General features: G+C 39.6%; 2 protein-coding genes across 2 annotated transcripts in view; one reads left to right on the plus strand and one right to left on the minus strand.

Moving 5' to 3' along the window:
• Positions 1-1,252: 1,252 nt before the first annotated feature.
• LOC117295361 (transmembrane protein 223-like) lies at positions 1,253-3,041 on the minus strand. Its single transcript, XM_033777971.1, has 2 exons — positions 2,115-3,041; positions 1,253-1,828 (listed from the first exon to the last, which is right to left on the minus strand). The coding sequence occupies exons 1-2, from the start codon at positions 2,578-2,580 to the stop codon at positions 1,533-1,535; spliced, it is 762 nt and encodes a 253-aa protein (XP_033633862.1). The 5' UTR covers positions 2,581-3,041; the 3' UTR covers positions 1,253-1,532.
• A 521-nt stretch (positions 3,042-3,562) lies between these two features.
• LOC117292549 (protein phosphatase 1 regulatory subunit 21-like) overlaps positions 3,563-21,034 on the plus strand; it is a 38,858-nt gene continuing 21,386 nt past the window's right edge. Inside the window, exons 1-16 of the mRNA XM_033774682.1 lie at positions 3,563-3,711; positions 5,032-5,100; positions 5,369-5,515; positions 6,274-6,372; positions 7,893-8,084; positions 9,363-9,489; positions 9,801-9,853; positions 10,912-11,061; positions 11,514-11,615; positions 12,449-12,537; positions 12,976-13,205; positions 14,393-14,520; positions 15,546-15,713; positions 16,437-16,631; positions 17,659-17,835; positions 19,126-19,278. Of these exons, the coding sequence (XP_033630573.1) occupies positions 3,661-3,711; positions 5,032-5,100; positions 5,369-5,515; positions 6,274-6,372; positions 7,893-8,084; positions 9,363-9,489; positions 9,801-9,853; positions 10,912-11,061; positions 11,514-11,615; positions 12,449-12,537; positions 12,976-13,205; positions 14,393-14,520; positions 15,546-15,713; positions 16,437-16,631; positions 17,659-17,835; positions 19,126-19,278 (2,130 nt within the window). The 5' untranslated portion in view covers positions 3,563-3,660. The remainder of the gene's footprint in view (positions 3,712-5,031; positions 5,101-5,368; positions 5,516-6,273; positions 6,373-7,892; positions 8,085-9,362; positions 9,490-9,800; positions 9,854-10,911; positions 11,062-11,513; positions 11,616-12,448; positions 12,538-12,975; positions 13,206-14,392; positions 14,521-15,545; positions 15,714-16,436; positions 16,632-17,658; positions 17,836-19,125; positions 19,279-21,034) is intronic.

Below are 21,034 nucleotides of genomic sequence, written 5' to 3' on the forward strand. Positions count from 1 at the left end.
ACTATTTTTTGCATTTATACCATATGTCATTTTGGTTGGTATGCAGTTTGCAACAACTAGTGCTATTTTAACTCAAAGACAAGTGTTCTGTGCACTTCATAAGTCTCCAAAACAATGTTTTACACACACATTCAAAACTCAATTGGAAAACATTGATGAACAAAGTCACAGCAAAACCAGTTTTTATTTCATAATATTATAGTTATTTTTTAATGTTCAAACACTTTTTATTTCTCTTACATTTTTAGTTAATTAAATTATCGTAATTCCAGATTAAAAAAACATTTCCGAGAACAAATTAGCCACAACTCCCTCTTCCTTTTAGCAGAATTGTATTTAAACATTTATAAAAATGGTAAGCTGGTACTTTTGTAAAACAAAATGATTATTATCACAATGTTGTAAAGTTTTACGAACAAAAGCAACTTGTGTATGAAATGAACAATTATGTTATTGATAATTAATGTTCAGCATATTGTACACAAACTGTTTCAAGTTGCCGGTAAAGCATTTTTTGTAATAATTTACTGGAACCTCAGAGAATGAAATAAAAAAAGGGTCTTGGGACTATTTCTATGTAAAAAAATATTTGTGTTATAATTTCCTGGTGTTGTTATTTTTAGTGTATTGATGAAGATTTGTTAGGAATATAATAGCTGAAGCAAATGGCCTAAGTATTTGAACTAGTCCAGTTTAGCCTGTGACAAAGTTCTCTTTTTCTAAAATGACATTTTTGTTTATGTTTAATCGGTTAACAAAATATGCAATTGGATTTTGAAAGGTTTGGGGGATTGAATGAGAAAGGACTTTGAAATGTACTGGACACAATTGGTAGTACTCAAAATAATTGTTTTTAGCAGAAAACTTACTTGGGTACGAGCAATGGAAAGCCATTGATAGGATGACAAATTGTGAGTAATGGCCCTCTCTGAAGTAGCCTAGTAGCCTAGAAATTTGAATCTGAGAAACACTTCAGGGCCCAATTTCATGGCTCTGCTTACCGCCGAATTCTGCGCTTACGATCACGATTCCCCGCTTACATGCAAGTGCCGAATTTCTGCGCTAGCCTTGTAAGCCTAGTAACGTGGAGTACGCACGCGCAGAAGCCAAAATTCGCTGATAACCTGTGAAATAAGCTTGCCGTAAGCACTGAATTCCCTGCTTCCGTAAGCGCCGATTCTGTGCTTACGGTAAGCAGAGCCATGAAATTGGGCCCAGGCCTGAAGTCTTTCTCAACAAGGGTGTTTTTTTCCTATCATTATTTTCTTGCAACTTTGATGAACAATTGAGCAACAAGTGAAAACTGAAGTGCCAGGAATAATCCTATCTTTAGTATCTCATTCTAACGTAGGATGGGTTCAATGTGTCCCAACGTCTATGGATAAGGAACTTAACTCTTCGTAAGTCCTAAGATTAATCCCAAGTTAGGAAGAGTTTGGTGAAATCAACGGCAGTACCTTCAACAAATCACAAACACAATGTATACTGAATGTTGCATTCTAAATTTGTCAATGGCTAAACTGCTCAATGGTTTATAGTAATCCTCGCATCACTCCAACAGTCTGATCAAACAGCGGAGCATTGTACATCTTGCCCTCCTTGTCCAACACATAGAAAAATCGGTGCCCTTTGACCTTGATGGGCAACTGTGTACGTACACCATGTCGAGAATGTTGGCAGGAGATATTGGTGATGGGTGTGGTAAAGGACCATGGTTGCCCAAAGAAACCGAAGGTTGAGATAGTCACCTTGGTGCCCCCTTTCCGTAGGACGATCCGGTGGATGTTTTTTCTACAGTAAAGCCATGCACCACAGAAGATGGTTCCACCTACATGTAGAAAGACAGAAAACGAGAGACGAAAAAGGTTTGTTTTAGTGGTTGGTACAGGCCTGTATACTTCCTTTTTGAAAGGGCATGGCACCAATGCATTTTCTCCTTGGTAAAAGGGCACCGTATCATGAACTTTTAAATTTTTACTGGAGCAATTAAAGGGCACCGAGGCAATCGCCTTCATTGCCTCCATGAAGTATCAGGCCTGAATTGTGATGTCCCGGGTTACACAGTCTGTACAACAAAGAATGATAAAAAATAACAAAATTCAAATAATACCAACCAACAACAAAGCATATTGAAGTGACAACATATCTCCAAATCCCAGAGTGAAGTTTCATTCTTATCCCCGTCAGAGACGCCCAATTCTTCTTCTCGGGTGGCGCCCCCTCTGGGCCGTACTTCACCATCTCAAAGTTCCTCGAATCAGTCATTGTTGTGTATGCATTGAAAGTCATATATGACCAGAAGCCCACCTGCGCCAGGGCAAATATACCGAGGATACGGAAAAACCGAAGACGATCATTTCGGTAGATGAGGATATTTTTGTCCCCGGTCTCTTTTGCTAGGTTTATAGGTTTCCTCGTGAGTGTGGCAAAACATTGCGCTCTTCTGTTTGCAAATATTCCGCCATTGACGCACAATTTGAAAGTTTGATGTGAGCTTTGTAAAGTCCTTGATGATATGGATATCCCTATACATCTAAGGTTTCTTCCAGACAGCAGGATCTGTGCTCTCCCAATGATCATGTTGACTCCACTTGTCCAATGCTTTCTTTTCTTTATACAATGACGAATCTAAAGTTCACATTTCCCTGCACTCAAGTCCTTTAGAAAAATAAAGATACAAATGATGTTACATATATGTCAATGATTGCAGTCATATCTCTGCGTGAGATCACCTTTAAGTTAAATAACCACAAGTCTGCAGTTATTTATTCTCATTTCTAAGTGTCTACCCAGCAGAGCCCCCTATTTCTTTGTTTTACTTATTTTTTAAAACATTTTTCTTAAAATTTCATATTAAATCATTTGTAAACAAGGAATTTGGCCTATCTTTCTCTCCTAATTATTATAAACTGTAGTGTCCACACCGAAAAAGAATGCCAAATTCACTATTATTTACCTTAAAATTTAGTAACTCAATAACAGTGAATCGATAATATTAACTGATCATGCATGTTGTATTGATTGATAGAATAGATAACTCATGTTTACTTTTTTAGCTGAAAAATAATAAACAAACAATGTTTTATTATTAAAAAATATTAATTAAATGTTTATAAAATATATAAGACCAAATAAAGTTATGTTTTTGCTATATACTGTTGTTGATCAAATACATAACACGTTTCATTTAAAGTGGCTGCTGAATGTAGCATCTTAATCTTATTCTCGTTCTCTCTGATCTCAAACTTAACAAAATTTTGCATATTAAATTTTGAACAAGTCGATGTCCGGAAATTGGACAAACAAAGCTGGAGCCATTTTTATGAAAAATTGGTTACGTATGCCCCAAAAAGATGAATAAATTAGACATTGTACCCTAGGCGGAGATAAATAACGATTAAATCTGTATAACTGCTTTAGACTTTAAATGATATTACCCTTTGTAACACTAAGCAGACGATTCATACGGCGGGAGATCACGTACCGTGCGTTCTACGGAGGCGGCCATCTTTAAATTATAAAAGTATCCCACAATTCCCTTGTTTAGTGAAAATGGCCGCCCCCCTTGGATTTGGTCTCGCCCACCGTTTCTGTCGTTTTTTCCAAATAAAAACCACAAAACTCTAAGGAAAGCAGTGGTATTTTGCGTGGAAAGAAAATATGGCCGACATTCAAACCAAGTATCAAAAATTGGCTCAAGAATTTGCCAAGGTAAGTAACAAAAATGTGTTTAAAAATGTTGGTCGGAGAAGTGTCATTCATTTCTATTTCAACAATCAACATTATCACATGTGACATGTTCAAGAAATATTTTTAAGTTCAAGGAAAAGTTTCCGTATCCTGCCAAGCACTTTTTCATTTCCTGCCAGAGCACTTTTTCATTTTCCATTTGCTATGAAATAAACCAGACGAAATAGCACAGTATCTCATTCTTTCAACCCAACAAATGAATGAGATATTCCGTTTTTTGGGTAAAAATGATTGAAAAAGTGGTTGCACTTGCAGGATTGGGAAAGGCATAAATGGCGCCACCACTTTTCACCAATTTTTACAAAAAGGGTCTCAGTGAGGTAAATTAGATACTTTCAATCAAATGAAAAAGTGGCGGCGCCATACAGAAACTTTTCCTGGGAAATTTCCAAAAAATGTTCAATGATTTTTACTTGACTTGCTTTCAGTTTCAGACTTCTTCCGTTCCGTGAGTGAATGAGCGGATGAACTTGAAAAGTCTTGTTTTTTTTATAATTTTTGTTTTATTGTATCAATTCAGCGTGCTAAGGCTAAGCTTGCAAAATATTGGTCTTGGTTTTGAAAAATCTTGGCTGGGAAAACAATAAACAATTAGACTGGACTGAGTTAATTTTTTAATGCTAAACAATTATCATATTTTTTTTTGGGGGGGGGAGGGGGGGCAATAGGCGTATATCGACATTAGACATTCTTTCTGAAATAAAAACTATTGCTCGCATCCATAGCTTGCATTGTCCTTCTTGGTCACATTTTGACTGGCCCAGTTGATGTAAAAGTAAAACTGCACTGTACCCCCCCCCCCCCCCCCCCGCCCCCCTAAAAAAAAAACAAAAAAAACTAAAACAAGTCTAGAATGCGGCAGGGATCCATTTTTGGCCTTTTTTATTGATATGATAATGGTAGAGTGTGATGATGCTGTCATTTGCACATAAAATACTACATGCCTGTTGTGTCTACTCAGGAAGGTGAAAAGAAAACAGGGCAACTCAATCCACACATAACTTTGAGGGAATGGCAGGCCTGGTCCTGGAATTACATGCAGGCCACAGAGGGCAGGCCATGGCCTCCGTTGTCCTTGGTCTTGACCTTGGTGCCCCATCAAAAGTTTCCCATTAACTTTAAGATTTTCCAATGGAAGTGCCCTTTGCAAAATAAAAATGGCCTTGCCCTTTCAAAGATGAAATTCCATGCCTGGAATGGACTCTTGATGTACACTTTATGTAAGTTGTAACTTGGAGCCTGTAAAATACAAATTTGTGACAAAATCTTTTGTTTTTGCAGCTTCGAGCCCAGAACCAAGTATTGAAGAAGGCAGTTGTAGACGAACAAGGCAAACAGAATGTCTTAAAGGTATGTAGATTTAACAATCCAAACAAAAGTTTCTTCATTGAATCACATGTATTTCTGTATCTGTTTGTAAATCAGGCTTAAAATGGCAGGAAAATTTGTTTGGTTTAAAGCCTACAGCAGCTTTCGATAGTAAATCTGTTTGAGAAACATTTCATTTCAAAGTGACTGAAGTATGTAAAAAGATATCAGTTTTCATCCCCAAAAGTTTGAATCAGAGAAGTGTTACTGTCAGTAACATAATCATTACTATTTTGGGATTTCTGCACAGGATGGTGTGAAAGAAAAAGATCAGAAAATCCGCAAGTCTGAACAGGAGATTGACAGTCTATCATTCCGCAATCAACAACTGACCAAGAGGGTGAATGTTCTCCAAGATGAGCTTGAGGCGGCCGAAGGAAAAGGCAAAAAGAACAAGGTATGTGCCACGTTTCCTCCATTTCAATTTATTTCATATTCTGGTTGGAAGCCAAGAACTCTCAGAAAAGCAAACTTAATCACTGTAATATCCCATAGCTGTAAACTCTCTTTGATCTGCAGAAAGTTCCCTGAAAATAAACCAATCTTCACATGTTCTGATGAACAAAGTTGAAAATCTCCCTGATTATGGAAACTTGTCCCCTTTTTTTGTGGAATGTATTTCCAAATATCTGTCAAATATTATTGGACAAAATCTTCCTGATAAGAACCTAATGAAGAGAAGTGAGGAAGGAAGTTTTAGTTTTAGATGTGGGAGGAAAACGCCAGAGTACCCAATCCACAGAGGTGGAACAGGGGTTCTAGAGGTGGAAGGCAAGGAACGATACCACCAAGCCAACCCGACCGCCTTTGTTAGTAACTAAATCGCCCTCTATTCACCATTTAACTACATGTATTTACCAATAAGTTGGTAAGCAGTTTTTCAACAACAAAGTATATCTTCTTAATGGAAAATTTCTCCTAAATCTCCTAAAATAGCATATTATGCCTTAACTTGAAATTGTCAAAACATCGCATCTCGCTTTTCATAACCTGGATGTACACAAGTACGCGCTGATTTACAACGTTTTGGCACAGAGCATTTCCTTGCCATACATGTACATCATTTTACAAAATTGAGATGCAACGTTTTTAAACCAAAGTGACGATTTGATAAAGTACAACACCTATTATATATCAAACCTTTTACCTCCATAGGCTGATCATGGTGTATTAAATAGATCTGCAGCACCAGGTGGTGTTATGAATGAAGAACTCCGCAGTAAAATTGAAGAAAATGAGAGGCTACATAAAGAGGTCAGATTATGCAAACGTTTTGTTTTTTAACTTTATTGGGGGGTTTTGGACATCTGCCGAACCCACCTTTAAAAAAAAATTAGATTATGAGGTTCGTTTGTCGAATTAAGAAATAATGTACCTGTTACATATAATTTTAGCAACGTTTTACTCCTAAGCTAGGAGCTTCTTCAGTCTGGTGACAAAGTCCAATGTTTAACTGCCTTTTGTACCCTTTCTTGCTAGCCTTATTTGGACTAGTTGGTCATAATTGCAGCCACAAACCACACTTTAAAATGGGACAATTCGTCAGTGATTGACGCTAGCTGGCTTAGAGATGCTATTTGGACCAGACACAGGGGGAGAATACTCTCAACAAAGACAACAGGGCACACAAGTTCCAGAACATTTATGACCAACTAGTCTAAACCACGTGTACAAGACCCGTTATGACCACCAGTAAAGTGTACAAAAGGAAGTTGAGCGTTGGACATGACTGGCATTCGAACCCACACCCCGATGACTTAACCACTCGAACTTGGCCGAGACACTCTATCAATTCTGCATGATGCCTTTAATTTAATACCAATCTCCTGGCGATGACTAGAGCAAGCTAGTCGAACATTGAGACTAATTAAGAACTCACTCTGCAGTAGTGAAGAAGTTTATAAAGAGAAGTCCCCTTAATACACTAAAGCTTCAGTAGTTAATCCCAGTCAGTTGTCTAACCTCCTTCCCGGCCCAGGTAGTAGTTAATAAGCAAGGCAGTTCTTCTCAGAACTGCGAAGTCTCCTGAATTCTGAAAATCTACTCCGCGTTAGTAGTATAAAATAATAATAATACCAACACTTATTAGTATACACATAATGAATGTTTATGAGTGCAATGGTGCGAATATGTTCATGAGTTGAAAGATGAAAGTAGAAATGTTCTGTTCAACGAGGCGGAGCCGAGTTGAATGGAACATTCCAGCTTTCAACGAATGAACATATTCGCACCATTGCACGAATGAAAAACATTCATTATTTGTTTTATATAACATCCAAGTAGATCTTTGTCATTTTGATTGAAAGATACAACTTTCAAAACAAACAAATTTCAACTGTAGAAGCCGAATGCTAGTAATTTTACTATGCCTTCTTGCAGTAACACCTGCTGCGTTACCAAAGACACGCGCACGCAGTGATGTTTTTACTCAGCTTTTTCGTTCCATCCGAAAAGTACCATTGCACGCTGCCAGCGTGCAATGGTACTTTTCGGATGGAACGAAAAAGCACGGTGAGTGACTCAGCGTGCAATGGTACTTTTATTTGCTATCACGTGACGGACAATCCTCCAATCAAATGGCAAGGATCTGCTTGGGTGTTATATAATAGAATATAAAGCAAGACAGTTCTCTAAAGAACAAGTTTACCTGGCAAGTATGATACACACATGGTGTTACCGCAAACCAAATATATATATTGATACCTCACCATGCAATGCCTCAAATCCTGTATACCTTTACACAATCATTTCTCCTAATGTATTTAATGTTACAGGTTTACGAGTCCACCCATACGCACCAGCAGGCCGTGATGCAGCTCCAAGACAAACTAATGAATCTAGAGGGCAGGGCCAGCCAACATCAGAACGTCTTGGAGACTGCTACCAAGAAACATCTAGAGACAGTAGAGAGGCTACAACAAGAGAAGGCCATGCTGGAGGTTAAACTACAGGCACAAGAAAAAGAGGTATATGTACCACCCATAGAGTTATATATAAGCACTAGAGGGCGCACTGGTGATGCTTCTTGCACAAACGTGACAGGACCACAAGGAGACACGCGCACCATTCTGCATGCGTGTTGAATATGAAGTACATGTTGGAATTTGTGTTTATTGAATGCTGACGCGATGCTGTTTTGTCAACTTACAAAATGGCCGCACAAACGCACACTGTGCGGTGCCTGTTTTGTCAACTTAGAAAATGGCCGCCTGCGTGCATGCCTGGTTCGCGTATTTAGGCCAGTGGGCCCTCTAGTTCTTATATATAACTCTATGGTACCTCCCTAAGGTGACTAGGTAGAACGTAGCCTGAACATCTGATGTCGAACACAGAGGCTCGTGAATAATGCCAGATACCAGCCTAGAGCACCTGGCGGGATCCTGCAAGAGGTACCTTTGACCTTGCGTCCCTTTCACACGTGTACACACATTACACTTAATTACATGTACCATTATAAAACATACCCAGCTGCAGACGATCAAAAGTACAGCTAATAGACCTTTACCATGGTACAACCATCTTGTTTTTCTCCCATTCAAATCAATGTTATCCAAACCGAGGCGAGAAGGAGAAATAATCTGGTTTCTTTTTGTACAATGAACACTGGGATTCATTACTGATATTGGAGGCAGGGAACTTGACCAAGATGGTGGCGACGTGATAGTGGTCTATTGATGGTGTATGTAGGCGAAATACCAGGTCACTTCGGAGCAGACCAATCACATTGCAGAAGTAAAAGCTTACGTCACTGCTAGCTCATCTACTGATATCATAGATGGATTGCAATACGCGTCATCGACCGCCATCTTTGATGTATTAACAAGTGCACTTTTCCCTTGTTATGCCATCAAAGATGGCGGTCGATGACGCATATTGCAATCCATCTATTGGGCCTGTAAAACCGGTGCCTGTCTTTATCCTTGCAGCAGAGAAAGACAAGGGACCAGTCTACATAGAACATGGATTCACTATAGAGATATTACTAGAGTGATAACTCCCCTTTATACAAACACTATATTTTAGAAGCCTTCTGTTCTCAGACATGCTTTTCATATGGAAATATTCATTTAGGAAATATATGTAGTGCACAACCCTGCCATTGATGTCAATGGATATATTATAACAATTTCTTGGAAGTTGAGCGTGAGGAGGGGCAAAATTGACTTTATTTCCACATAAGCAAGCGTTAAAAATTTATATTTCAAAATGTCTCAAGTAAAAGTGGGAATGTCTGTTTAATCCAGGCACGAGAAGCAACAATGAAGGCTGAACAGAGTTCTCAAAAACTGGAGTCACTACAGGAAGAGCTAGGGGGCAAAGTAGCCTGGATGACACACATTATACAGACCAAGTTACCCTTCAATGATACAGGTGAGTCTCAGGGTACAAGACTTGAAAGTCACAGTACTAGCCAGGAACCCAATAGAGAGAAGACAATGAAGGAAAGTTTCAGTTTTTGATGTGCGAGGAAAACCCCATGGTTTATTCCAGTGAAAACCCACACTGTCAGGTAGGGACTAAAAACCCAATCCACATGTAGTGCCCACTGGTGTGATTTGAACCGGAGTCCTAGAGGTAAAAGGCAAGCACCACTACACCAACCCAACCGCGCACGCTATATGCAATATATATTTTAACCCTTAAAATTAAAAGATATTTGTGTACCTTTTTTCCTTCTTCAGAAAAGCGTGAGCTGAATGCCTTGAATGTTCCAACACATGACAGGAAACACCAGGTAAGCTAACACACAGCATGTCGTAAAATAGCAAGTTACTAAGTTTCAATAAAAACCCATACCACCCCCAAGTTCACTCCAAACAATGTATTGGTTTTTAGGTGAATTTGATGGATTTGTTACAATGCCCAAATCACCCTCTCGTACTTTGTTCATTTTCAATTGATAGCCTTTGATGATAGCTATATTTATGGTGAGAACTTTCATTATCTCCAGCAATTACCGTGCATAGACCCACAGGGGTCGGAATGGGATGAAAAGGTACAGCCTGTATAATAATATCGAAGTCTTATATAGCGCACGTATCTACCAAACAAGGTACTCAAGGCGCTGTGTATATACAAACTTTTAGAAAGATAGGTTATTGCAGTGATGAATTCTGAGACCCTATTGTTTAGCACCTTATAAGGGTTTACAAGGTGCTACGGCGCATACAGCAGCCACAGCCAGGAACACCGGGGGGGCACCTCTTCTCTTTTCGATAAGTGTACTGGGTTCTTTTACATGCGTTACACAACACATGGGACCAACGGCTTTACGTCCCATCCGAAGGACGAAGCAATGGTTAAGTGTCTTGCTTAAGGACACAAGTGTCATGGCTGGGGATTCGAACCCACACTCTGCTGATCAGAAACACCAGAGTTTAAATTTGGTGCTCTTAACCGCTCGGCCACGACACTTCCACCTATGTAATTTGAGAGATCAAATCCTGCTGCTTAGAAAATACATCAATGTGTACAACTGTACAAATGTATGTTTACAATGTCGGATTTGAGGCATTGCATGGTGAGGTATCAATGTATACTTGGTTTGCGGTAACACCATGTGCACATCTACTTGCTGGGTAGATTATGTTCTTTTGAGAACTTGTCTTGCTTTGAATTCTACTAACGCAGAGAAGATTTTTCAGAATTCGGGAGACTTTTCAGTTCTGCTTTTTACTTACTACCTGGGCGGAAGATATGAAAATAGGGCATGACTACTACTGTACGTTATTAACTACACTACCACAGAGTGAATTTTTAGTTGGTCTTAATTGTATGTTTTCTCTTCGACAGATGAAAACCAAGGAGATTATTGGTCAGGCTCACACCTTAGTGAAGGAGCTATGCTCTGGTTTGTCTAATCTACACACTTACACGGAGCAGAGATCCAAAATCTTCCCCATTGATTCCGCTACAGGTCCCGTCAGCATGGTCAATCAGAAGGTGAGTCTTATAGCTGAGTGGTTAGAGCATTTAATAAGAGCATCAAATTCAAGTCATTGTAGTGTGGTTTTGAATCCAAGTTACGTATTTTGTCAGCTACACCAGAAGCACTAAGCTGTAATTTTGATTGTCTGCTGTTTCTGAGGGTGCATAATGGTGGTATGTAATATTGTTTTATTCACAGTGTATTTGTGTATATACGTGTGTGTTTATACTGCAAATCTCCACCTGTGTGAATAAGGAAGTGGGGTCAAAGGTTTACTGACGGGTGGGCAAGGCCGGTATCTGGTGTTGTTCACAAGCCTTGAAGTGTGACTTCAGATATTTGTGCTAGATCAGTGTTCATCATTAGATCAGTGTTCATCTAAAAAACACTGCACTGTTTCAGTACTAGACAGTTTTCTTTATCAGTTTTCTATCATGTGAAACATTTGATGTCTTTTATTTTGCAGTTTTGTAGCTATCTCCATGAGAATGCATCCTACCTTCGTCCTCTTGAGCAGGCCTTTAAGAACTTCCAAGACAGCATCAAAGAGGAATCTCTCACAACTCTAGTGAGTGATTTTCAAATTCAGTGTCCGTGAGTGGAATTATAGGATGGTCCAGTGGTTAGACTGCAGGACTTCAATCACAAGGTTGTGGGTTCGAATCATATCAAGCTAACTGTTATTTCCCACTGACTAGAATAAGTATTTTCGGCACGGTTTGATTAATTGAGCCTTAATAAATGTAGATGTATACAATAAAACTAACTTGTGAAAATTTCACAACGGTCACATTTTTTTTGTAATAGATATTGCTGGAAATCTGGAGTGGATATGTCCAGCGCATGAAGAGTAATCCCTAAACGGAATACACAATCTGAGAAATGTTACTGACAGTAACACTTCTCAGATTCAAATTTTGAAATGTTTCTCAAATCGAAAGCTGCTTTAAGCCCGGTTCATACTTCCTGCGAATGCAAATGCGAAGCGAGGTTGACGTGAATTTGACGTCACAACCCTCCTTTCGCAGTGATATTCGCAAGTGAGTGGAACGGAGCTGAACTGCTGCGAATATTCGTTGCGATTTTTGTGACGTCAACATTCGCTTCGCATTCGCATTCGCAGGAAGTATGAACCGGGCTTTAGGCTTCTAAAGTTTTTATTGCCTATAATTTTAAGAGTGATTACCAAACATATACCTTCTCTTTGAGTAAATAAATGCCTTCCTTCAGCCTGTTAGAGTTGGTCTATAATGCAGGACATTCTCACTTAGTTATTATAATCTATGCCTAGGAGCCTCAACCCTTGTATGGGTCATCCAGTCATTGAAAGAGGTACAGCAAACATTTTGTGAAGCATTTTCAAAGCATTGTCAGTCTTCATTGAGTTTTGTTTTCTTGCAGGAAACAGCAACAGAACTTCAAGATTTTTCAGCTAAATTCAGCCTGTATGTTGCCTACCTTCAAAAACTCCTGCCATACCAACTTCTAAGGTGAGTTTAGGATTAAACACCAGTGAAAGACTCATAGTCAGGCCCTCTTGCTTCTGTATCTCTCCTGTGTCAGGAGAGTCTGTTTTTAGACAGACATGGCGCATTATAAATGGCCACTTTTATTACTATTTATTAAACAAAGAGCAGAATGTTGTATGATTTAGTAGCCTAGTTTTTAAAGAAAAAGACAATTTCTCACTCATTTTTAGGCATCTGAAAGCAAACAAATTTGTGCAACAAGAGTGTTTTTCCTTTTGCAACTGCAATGACCCGATGCCCAAATGTTCACAGATTTGTTATTTGATGCAAATGTTGGGATACACCAAGTGAGAATACTGGTCACTAACAATTACCTAAGGTGTCCAGTGCCTTTAATGTTGTTTTTTTTATGCCAGAAACTTTAAACAATAAGTCTAGTCTTTGTCCTCTCTAACCCAGCCTTGAAGAAGAGTGCGCCATGTCCACTTGCCCCCAGACTCTCGAGTCGCGCAACATGGAACTCCACGAGTCATTCAGGAAATTCACAGCTGCCTTCGTCAAGCTTGAAACCTACCTCACCGCGCTGGCCGCCGTCAGTACCCAGTCATGTGATCACCCACAGGCCAATCACAGGACTTTCTTTGAGAAGTTGTGCGAGTGCTGTCAGAGTATATCTGACGTGATAAAAGGTGAGATTAGTGGAAAATGTCTTTCTGAAAATCCTTTAACTCTTCCTTGCCCTGAAAAAGCAGCCTCGCTACCATTAGCCTAAAAATCTGACATCACACTTCGAGGCTCTTGAATATCACCAGAGACCTGCCTCTAGACCGGCGTGTATATTCACCTTTGACCCCGGTCATTTCACATAGAGATACGCCGTCAAATTCTATTGCGGACGTGACAGCAGTGACTGTTTGGGCATCTATATGTCACTGCACGTTTATCAAATGATATCATTGTATCCAATGGAATCACGTGATCTAGCGGCAGGGACCTCGGATAGACAGGGGCCCAGTCTACACCACATGGGCTGGGCGTCGTATCAATACCTCTCGTCACTATCCCCTGGTAGGGATGTACTGAAAATCAATGCTGATTGGCTTATCAAAAGTTACGGCTTTGCGCACACGCTTGTTAAAATCATTAAAACGCTTGTTAAACATTCAAGTGCTTGTAGAGCATAGGTATCAGCCACTAGGAGCCTGGCTGGTAGAACAAAATGCAATATCATTCCAAATTTTTATGAAGCAATAATGGTTAAGTGCCTTGCTTATGCCGTGACTGGGATTCAAATCCACACTCTGCTGCTGACAACACCACCAGTTTGGGTCCGGTGAACTAGACCATACCTAGACTCGGCCATACCAGATATATATAGGATTTGAGGCATTGCATGGTGAGGTATCAAGGTATATTTGGTTTGCGGTAACACCATGTGTCATCAGTCTCCTGACGATGACTAGAGCAAGCTAGTCGAAACGTTGAGACCAATTCAGAACTGACTCCGCAACAGTACAGTTAATTACGATCCTATAAGCTAAAGTAGTAGTCCAGTCTATTTTCTATATCATCCGCCCTGGTATTAGTTAAAAAGCAGGACAGTTCTTTTCAGAACTGAGTAGTCTCCCGAACCTCCGATTATCTACTCCGCGGCAGTAGAATAAAACAAGACAGTTCTCTTAGAATAAAACTCTACCTGGCAAGTAGATACACACATGGTGTTACCGCAAAAATATACACCAGATATATTCCTACAGAATACAGTTGGGTGGTAAGGGATTGGTACTAAGTAATACTTAGTGGTAAGACCTTGAAATTATTCAAAGTTTAATTGCCATTTCTTTGTAACTTACTTGTATTTTCTTGTGGCCTGCAGATGTTTCTAAGAATTACAACTTCAAAGTGTCACTTGAACACCAACTGCCGACTGCTTCCCAGAAGTTGCGAACAACAGATGAGTGTGTGGTGTCATCTCTTATATCTCTAGTTACATGTACAGGCAAAGTAAGTATGTTCCCTGAGCTTTCTTTCTATTATTTTTTGAGCAATGTTTTGTTTTCAGTATGTCTTTCTTTAGACAAGTCACCAAGAGAGGGCGCTCTTCACCAGGTAATGTCAACAATTTAGGAATAGGAGAAGCATGGGAGTGACGGTCACCGACAGCAAATACCTTTTGCGTGTTTTTGTTTTTGTATTTAGATTTAGCCCAACTGTATTTTGTTTTCCATAATACAATGCCAAACATTTGGTATGCAGTATAAACCAAACTGTTCTGGAACCGGACGTACTGGATACGAATTCCCCAAGAATGACAAACGGTATGCGGGAGTTTTTTGGGGTGTTTTTTTCAGGGTAATTAGCAAAAATTCCAAACTGCTGAACTACCAAATGAAATAATTTCCCCAACTCAGTGAAGACATGCAAGATTGTTGACAACTTCAAGACTAAACTGAAAACACACCTTATGACTTGCAAACAACTTACCAACCAAAAGGAGCAATAGGTATAAATGCAAAAAATAGTTAAAGGAACACGTTGCCTTGAATTGGACGAGTTGGTCTATAAAAAGCGTTTGTAACCGTTTGTTATAAAATGCATATGCGAACTTAACATGGTCGGCCATTTATGGGAGTCAAAAATTTGAAATGGCCGACCGTGTTAGTCGATGAGGTAAAAGGACAACCGTGTAATTTGGAGGCATGTTTATGTGGATGATTGTATTCTACTTTTACAACATCTTTCTACCCATATGCATTTTATAACAAACGGTTACAAACGCTTTTCAAAGACCAACTCAATCGATCCAAGGCAACGTGTTCCTTTAATGGCCTGACGTTTCGACCCTAGCAGAGTCTTTCTTGAAGGCTAAATGACAACATAACAAACCTGAACAGGTAACTAAGTATAATTTAAGCAGTGAAGTTGAAATACATGAATAGAGAGTGAGATAGTCAGAAAGCACACAGAAATAAGCATGCGAGTTATTGCTATATCATGCTTAATATTGGTCTATATTTTCTTTTTTTCAGATTGCCAATTTCACCAAGAGCAACCTGGAGTTTCTTTCTGCACCAGCAGGCTTTCGGACCAGAGGTCATACTCTCATCGGGACCAGTCAGTTTGAGGGCGCTGTCACATCGCCAGCAGTGTCCGTCTTCAGACTGAAGGCTGTTAAGTACATTGCTTCCCTGTCAAAGGTAAGAATGCAGTACAGATCAATCCATGAGTGTGAAATACCCTCAGATGTGCATCGCAAGCAAACTTGATTATTATTATTATTTTTATTGGTTTATTCAAATCTGCTTATGACAGCCTAAGAGGCTGAATTACAGTACAGATATACAAGCAGTAAAAAATGTACATCAATAAAAAAACACAAAAGGTAAATGAAAGGGAGTTTAAAAAGGCTTAAGAATAGAGCATAATCACATAAAACTGTCTAGCAATTTTACACATTCAAAGTGCTAGTCAAGTAAGGAATGGGACTATATTTGTAGCAGTTTGTTCTAGACCTGATAGTAGACAAAGAGTCGGAATTCTTAAGGTTATTGTTCCTTGCAGGAGACAGCCACTCTCTATGCTTGGTTAAAGACAGGAGCGAATTAACCAAAGTTCAAAGAAAGCTGTTCCGGTCTCTCCATGAAAGATCGGAACCCTAAGAACTTTACAGATATCTGAGTACCATTTGAATTTACAAAAATCACAAGTAAAAATAATAAGGAATGCTTTCTGCTGCATTTACTCATGCTTAGAGGAGGTCCATAAGTGCCAACTCCGCAAAACTGCAATTTTGGTACTACTTTTAGCTGCTTGCTGTCGCTAAGGTCTTTTAAAGGTTCAACAAATTTATCTTTCCAAAGACCCAATAATTTGTTTGGGTACATAGATTACTTGAATTTCTTTTTCTATTTCTCACTTAGTCTTGCCCTGACTCTGTGCCTTACGAGCGAGCGGTCCGTAACCAGCGCATCCTTCTGAGTTCTACGGAGAGCCAAGAGGGGTTAGCCCAGCAGCTTGCATCGACCAGCGAGAAGATCAGTCAACTAGAGCAGGATAGAGAACATTGGAAGCTGGAGTCCCAACTGGTACAGATCAAACTCGCTAAGGAGGTTCAGGTAGGTTAAAGAGCAGTAATAGGATGCTCTGAAAGATTTAGTTTGCACAATTTTTCCAATAGATTGAGTCCCCAAGAAATAGAAAACAAATATCATGAGTCCCTTAAAGCCATTGGACCCTTTCGGTAAACAGTATTGTCCAAAGGCCCACACTTCGTGTATCACAACTTATATATAAAATAACAAACCTGTGAAAATTTAGGCTCAATCGGTCATCGGAGTCAGGAGAAAAAAACTGGAAAACCCACCCATGTTTCCTCACGTTTTGCCGTGTCATGACATGTGTTTAAAATAAATCCGTTATTCTTGATATCGAGAATTGATAATTGTTTTCGTGTTTTCTCAAAAAAGTAAAGCATTTCATGGAATAATAGTTCAAGAGAAGTCTTTCACCATTAACTTCTGTAAACCCTGTAAGTTATTTGTAAATCTGTGAATTTTTTATTTTTTATCTGTTCCGAAAGTGTCCAATGGCTTTAACTCAGGCTACATGTAAAACAAGGTAATACTCTCGGCCCAAAATCTGAAAACCCAAGTTTAAACAAACAGCACTATTTGCTATCAATACCTCTGTAAATGTGATTCTTTAATAGGGTGATCCAACAGGAGTATAAGTTGTAAAGAATTTACAACAGATTAGTGATTTGGGGGTTTATCGTTCTATGAGTAGGCAAGGCGATTCTGCAGCGAAACGCAAACCATTGCGATCACACGACACACAATCGTTGTGACTCAATTTACAGGTTGGCAGTTCCTTGGTTTGTGTACAAACCCCTCTTTAATAATCTGAATAATCTCTGAAGTTCCTCAAATCTTGCCATATTGCCAATTTATTTGAGCTGCTCTGGAAAAAAGTTTGAATTGACAATTGACAATTTCTTGTGAAGACTATCAGAGAATACTGATCGAAATGTTGTTCTTTATGATACAATGATGTATTTTAAATTAAAGTGCATGTATTTGGTTGCCATGTTTGGAGCTCAAAGTAGGGAAAATTAATGAACAAAACTTATTGCTCTCCCAACAGAAATGTGTGGTAATTGAAGAGGAGCTAAGGAGGCTACACTCTGGAGGTAAAGGAGTAAGCCCTGTTGACCAGGGCTCCATGGTGGCCCAAGCCATGGCTAAAGCCAGTGAAGTGGACACTATACCTGGACATGGAGGAGGGACAAGGAAATCACAGCCCCAGATTGACACTTCTATGGTGAGTTTGTATGGCCTACCCTCTGAGGACATTTTTCAATAGGGACAATGGGTCCTCACTAGTCGGTTCTTTGTTTTCATGGGTCCTCACTAGTCATTTGTGTACAACACCAATAGGGATGGCTTCAATACATGAACAACAGAGAGTACAATAGGTGTCCTCTAATGTAATGGTCAAACACGACTGTGTGTATGCAATAGGTCCTCACTAGTCGGTTCTTTGTTTTCATGGGTCCTCACTAGTCATTTGTGTACAACACCAATAGGGATGGCTTCAATATAGGAACAACAGAGAGCACAATAGGTGTCCTCTAACGTAATGGTCAAACACGACTGTGTGGGTTTGTCTGGAGCTGTCATCATCTTTGTCTTGAGCTTATTTTTCTCTGCAGACAGATCGTCAAATATTAATAATAATCAAGAGAAAATCATTTAGAATGCTCCAGATTGCACAGTAGGAGTTTTAGACCAAGATAACCGCAGAGTAGCAAACATTTCCAAAGACCATGTTTCAAATCAGCGTGCTTTGGTTAAACATCCACAAATTTGGGTCCAGAATGACTTACAGTTGTTCATATCCTGGGCATCCTAATTGCGCAGTTGTGGCCAAGCGGTGTAGTTCACCGGACCCAAGCTCTGGTGTTATCATCAGCAGAGTGTGGGTTTGAATCCCGGTCGTGACTCTCGTACCCTTGAGCAAGGCACTTAATCATAATTGCTTCATAAAAGGTTTGGATGCTATTGCATTCTGCTCTACCAACCAGGCTCCTAGTGGATGATACCAATACGTACATCCTTACGGACTGTGAAGGGGGTAACCCTGTTTCAGCCACAGGAGTAGGTGCCAACATGCCCCTTGTGACAGTTGGATATTAATCGAGAGCCCAAATCGGTTAAAGTGTTGCCCTCACCTTGAAGTCGCCGTCTGTGGCCTTGTGATTTTAAGCGATTTAGGGCAATTTCTCAATAAAAAAACCTGATTGCAAAGATTAGTTTGGTTTCACCTCGCGAACTGTCCTGAAATATTACAAACCTGACAACCAATCCAATATTTGCTAACACATAGGATTCAAAGTGTCTGTAGCCACTGGGATAGCTCGTTGGTCTAGTGGTAAGACATCTGCTCTAGCAATGCAAAGTTCGTGGGTTCGAATCCCACCCGAGTGTATTTCCGATGGATTTTTTTCACAGAACTCGGGAAAGCACAGAGTATACTATGCTTAATATTACCCATCGATGTGTATGGGTAATATCAAAATTACAATCCAATATTTTATCTTTAAACAAACAGCTCGGCCAGCTGGAGGGAATTACAATGGATTTTGGCGAAAGCGATGAGAAATCTCGGGAGAACTTGATCAAATCTCACTACACCACGCGTTTGGCCCAGCTGACTGCACAGCGACAGGTCGTGGACGGCAAGGTCGTCAACTTCAGCTCGGAGGTAAGTGGCCCTCTGTTGTTTACTTTAGTCAGTGGTCTAACAAAATCGTTTTTTAAAGCTCAATTCATATCTCATGCAAGAGTGAGTACAAAAAGAATTTTTACGTCACATGGCTGTTTTCGCAGCGAATATTCCGCGGGAGTTCAGTACATTTTAACTATCTTTGCAAATTTGTGACGTCGAAATTGGTATTGCATTCGCATTCGCAGGAAGAATGAACCAGGCTTTAGACTGGTCCCCTGTCTTTATCCACCAGGTCAAGACATACACTGGTGTTGTATGCCCAATGATTTCATTGGATAAATGTGCAGTGATGTATGCTTTTTGTATCTGTGTTTTTATTGGTCCGAGATGATGTAGTTTGTCAGCTTAAACTTTCCATCGCCTACATGAAGCGTGTGCATAATGTTTGTAACTCATGTAGTATTATTTTATTCACTCTGTAATATGTATACATGTACATGTGAGTTAACTGCGAATCTCCGCGTATATGAATGTGAGGTCAAAGGTACATCTGGCAGCATCCGGCTGGTATCTGGCGTTATTCATGAACCTTGAAGTGTGACGTCAGATGTTCCGGCAAAAATCTTCTTTTATATTTTTCATATGACCATAACTACAAATCACCCAGGCACAGTCTCTTGTGTGCACAAATGTGGCTTAAGCCAGAGTGGTATCAGGGAGTCTTTCAAATGCCCAGGTTTTTAAATCAATTACATTTGTCAATGTGTTGCCCATTTTTTACATATATTGGGTGTTTTGTTACTTGTTGCATTATAAAAGGTAGTGTCATAGATCGTTTTTTGTCAGCGTATAAAAAAGTATAGGCCAAATTGTCATACAAATAGCAATAAAAGTTGCCTGGGAAACTTTCAGCTAAATACAGTGTCTTCTTGTTGAGAAAACAAATACGGTCACAGTGTTTTAAATTGTAAAGCCGTCGCCAAAGGGGAAAAGAAAGATGCCATATTGTAACGTCTTTAGGACAATCCAGGTCAAGAAAAAAGGGGTAGAAATAAAATTGAGACACAAAGTTTTTTTCGACGATCTCAAGCGTTTACATTGCAGTTTTTCCAAGTCCCTTCACCCGCTCCTCCTTAAATCTACATACATGTAATACATTTAAGGACAGTTATTTAGCAGCTCCCATGGGCCCTCGTACCTCCACGTCAGCCAGAATGTAATATCTTGAGGTTTAATATTTATAGACATTGTTTGGTCTAGATGCACAGTTTTCCTGGGTGTCCATCTCCAACGGAGCAATTGCTCTCAAATTGGTAAACAGTCAATCTCTCCTGTACAAACACTCGTCTTGGCTCTGGTGTACATTGTAACCCATATATTTATTTTTCATTATACATGTACCTGTAGATACCTTTATACATGAGTGACTTGGAGTGAATATTGTCCCTCTACAAGGAAGACATTAAGGTTGTGTGTGCTTAGTGCCATGTCTATCAAAATCCCACAGGGGCAATTGCCCCCACTATTTCCCCCACTAAGTACCAGGCCTGTGGCCGATTTTAGTAGAGCTGCCGTTCCTATCAAATCCCTCAGTAGAAAAATCCACAGAGAGACAATGATTAGGGGCAATTGCCCCCATTGCTTCTGTGATGTATCAAGTATGTGCCCGATTTTATAGAGCTGCCGTTCCTATCAAATCCTTGCAGTAGAACAATCCACAGATAGGCAACGACCAGGGGCAATTGCCCCCATTGTTTCTTTGAAGTACCAGGCCTAGGACCAATTTTATAGA

This window comes from Asterias rubens, chromosome 1, assembly GCF_902459465.1.
Source record: "Asterias rubens chromosome 1, eAstRub1.3, whole genome shotgun sequence".
Lineage (NCBI taxonomy): Eukaryota > Metazoa > Echinodermata > Asteroidea > Forcipulatida > Asteriidae > Asterias > Asterias rubens.

Coding starts and splice junctions, on each gene's coding strand:
- LOC117295361 (XM_033777971.1), bottom strand. CDS start 2,580: ATGATCATTGGGAGAGCACAGATCCTGCTGTCTGGAAGAAACCTTAGA. Junction 1,829..2,114: donor TTCAATATGCTTTGTTGTTG/GTTGGTATTATT, acceptor TTCTACATGTAG/GTGGAACCATCTTCTGTGGT.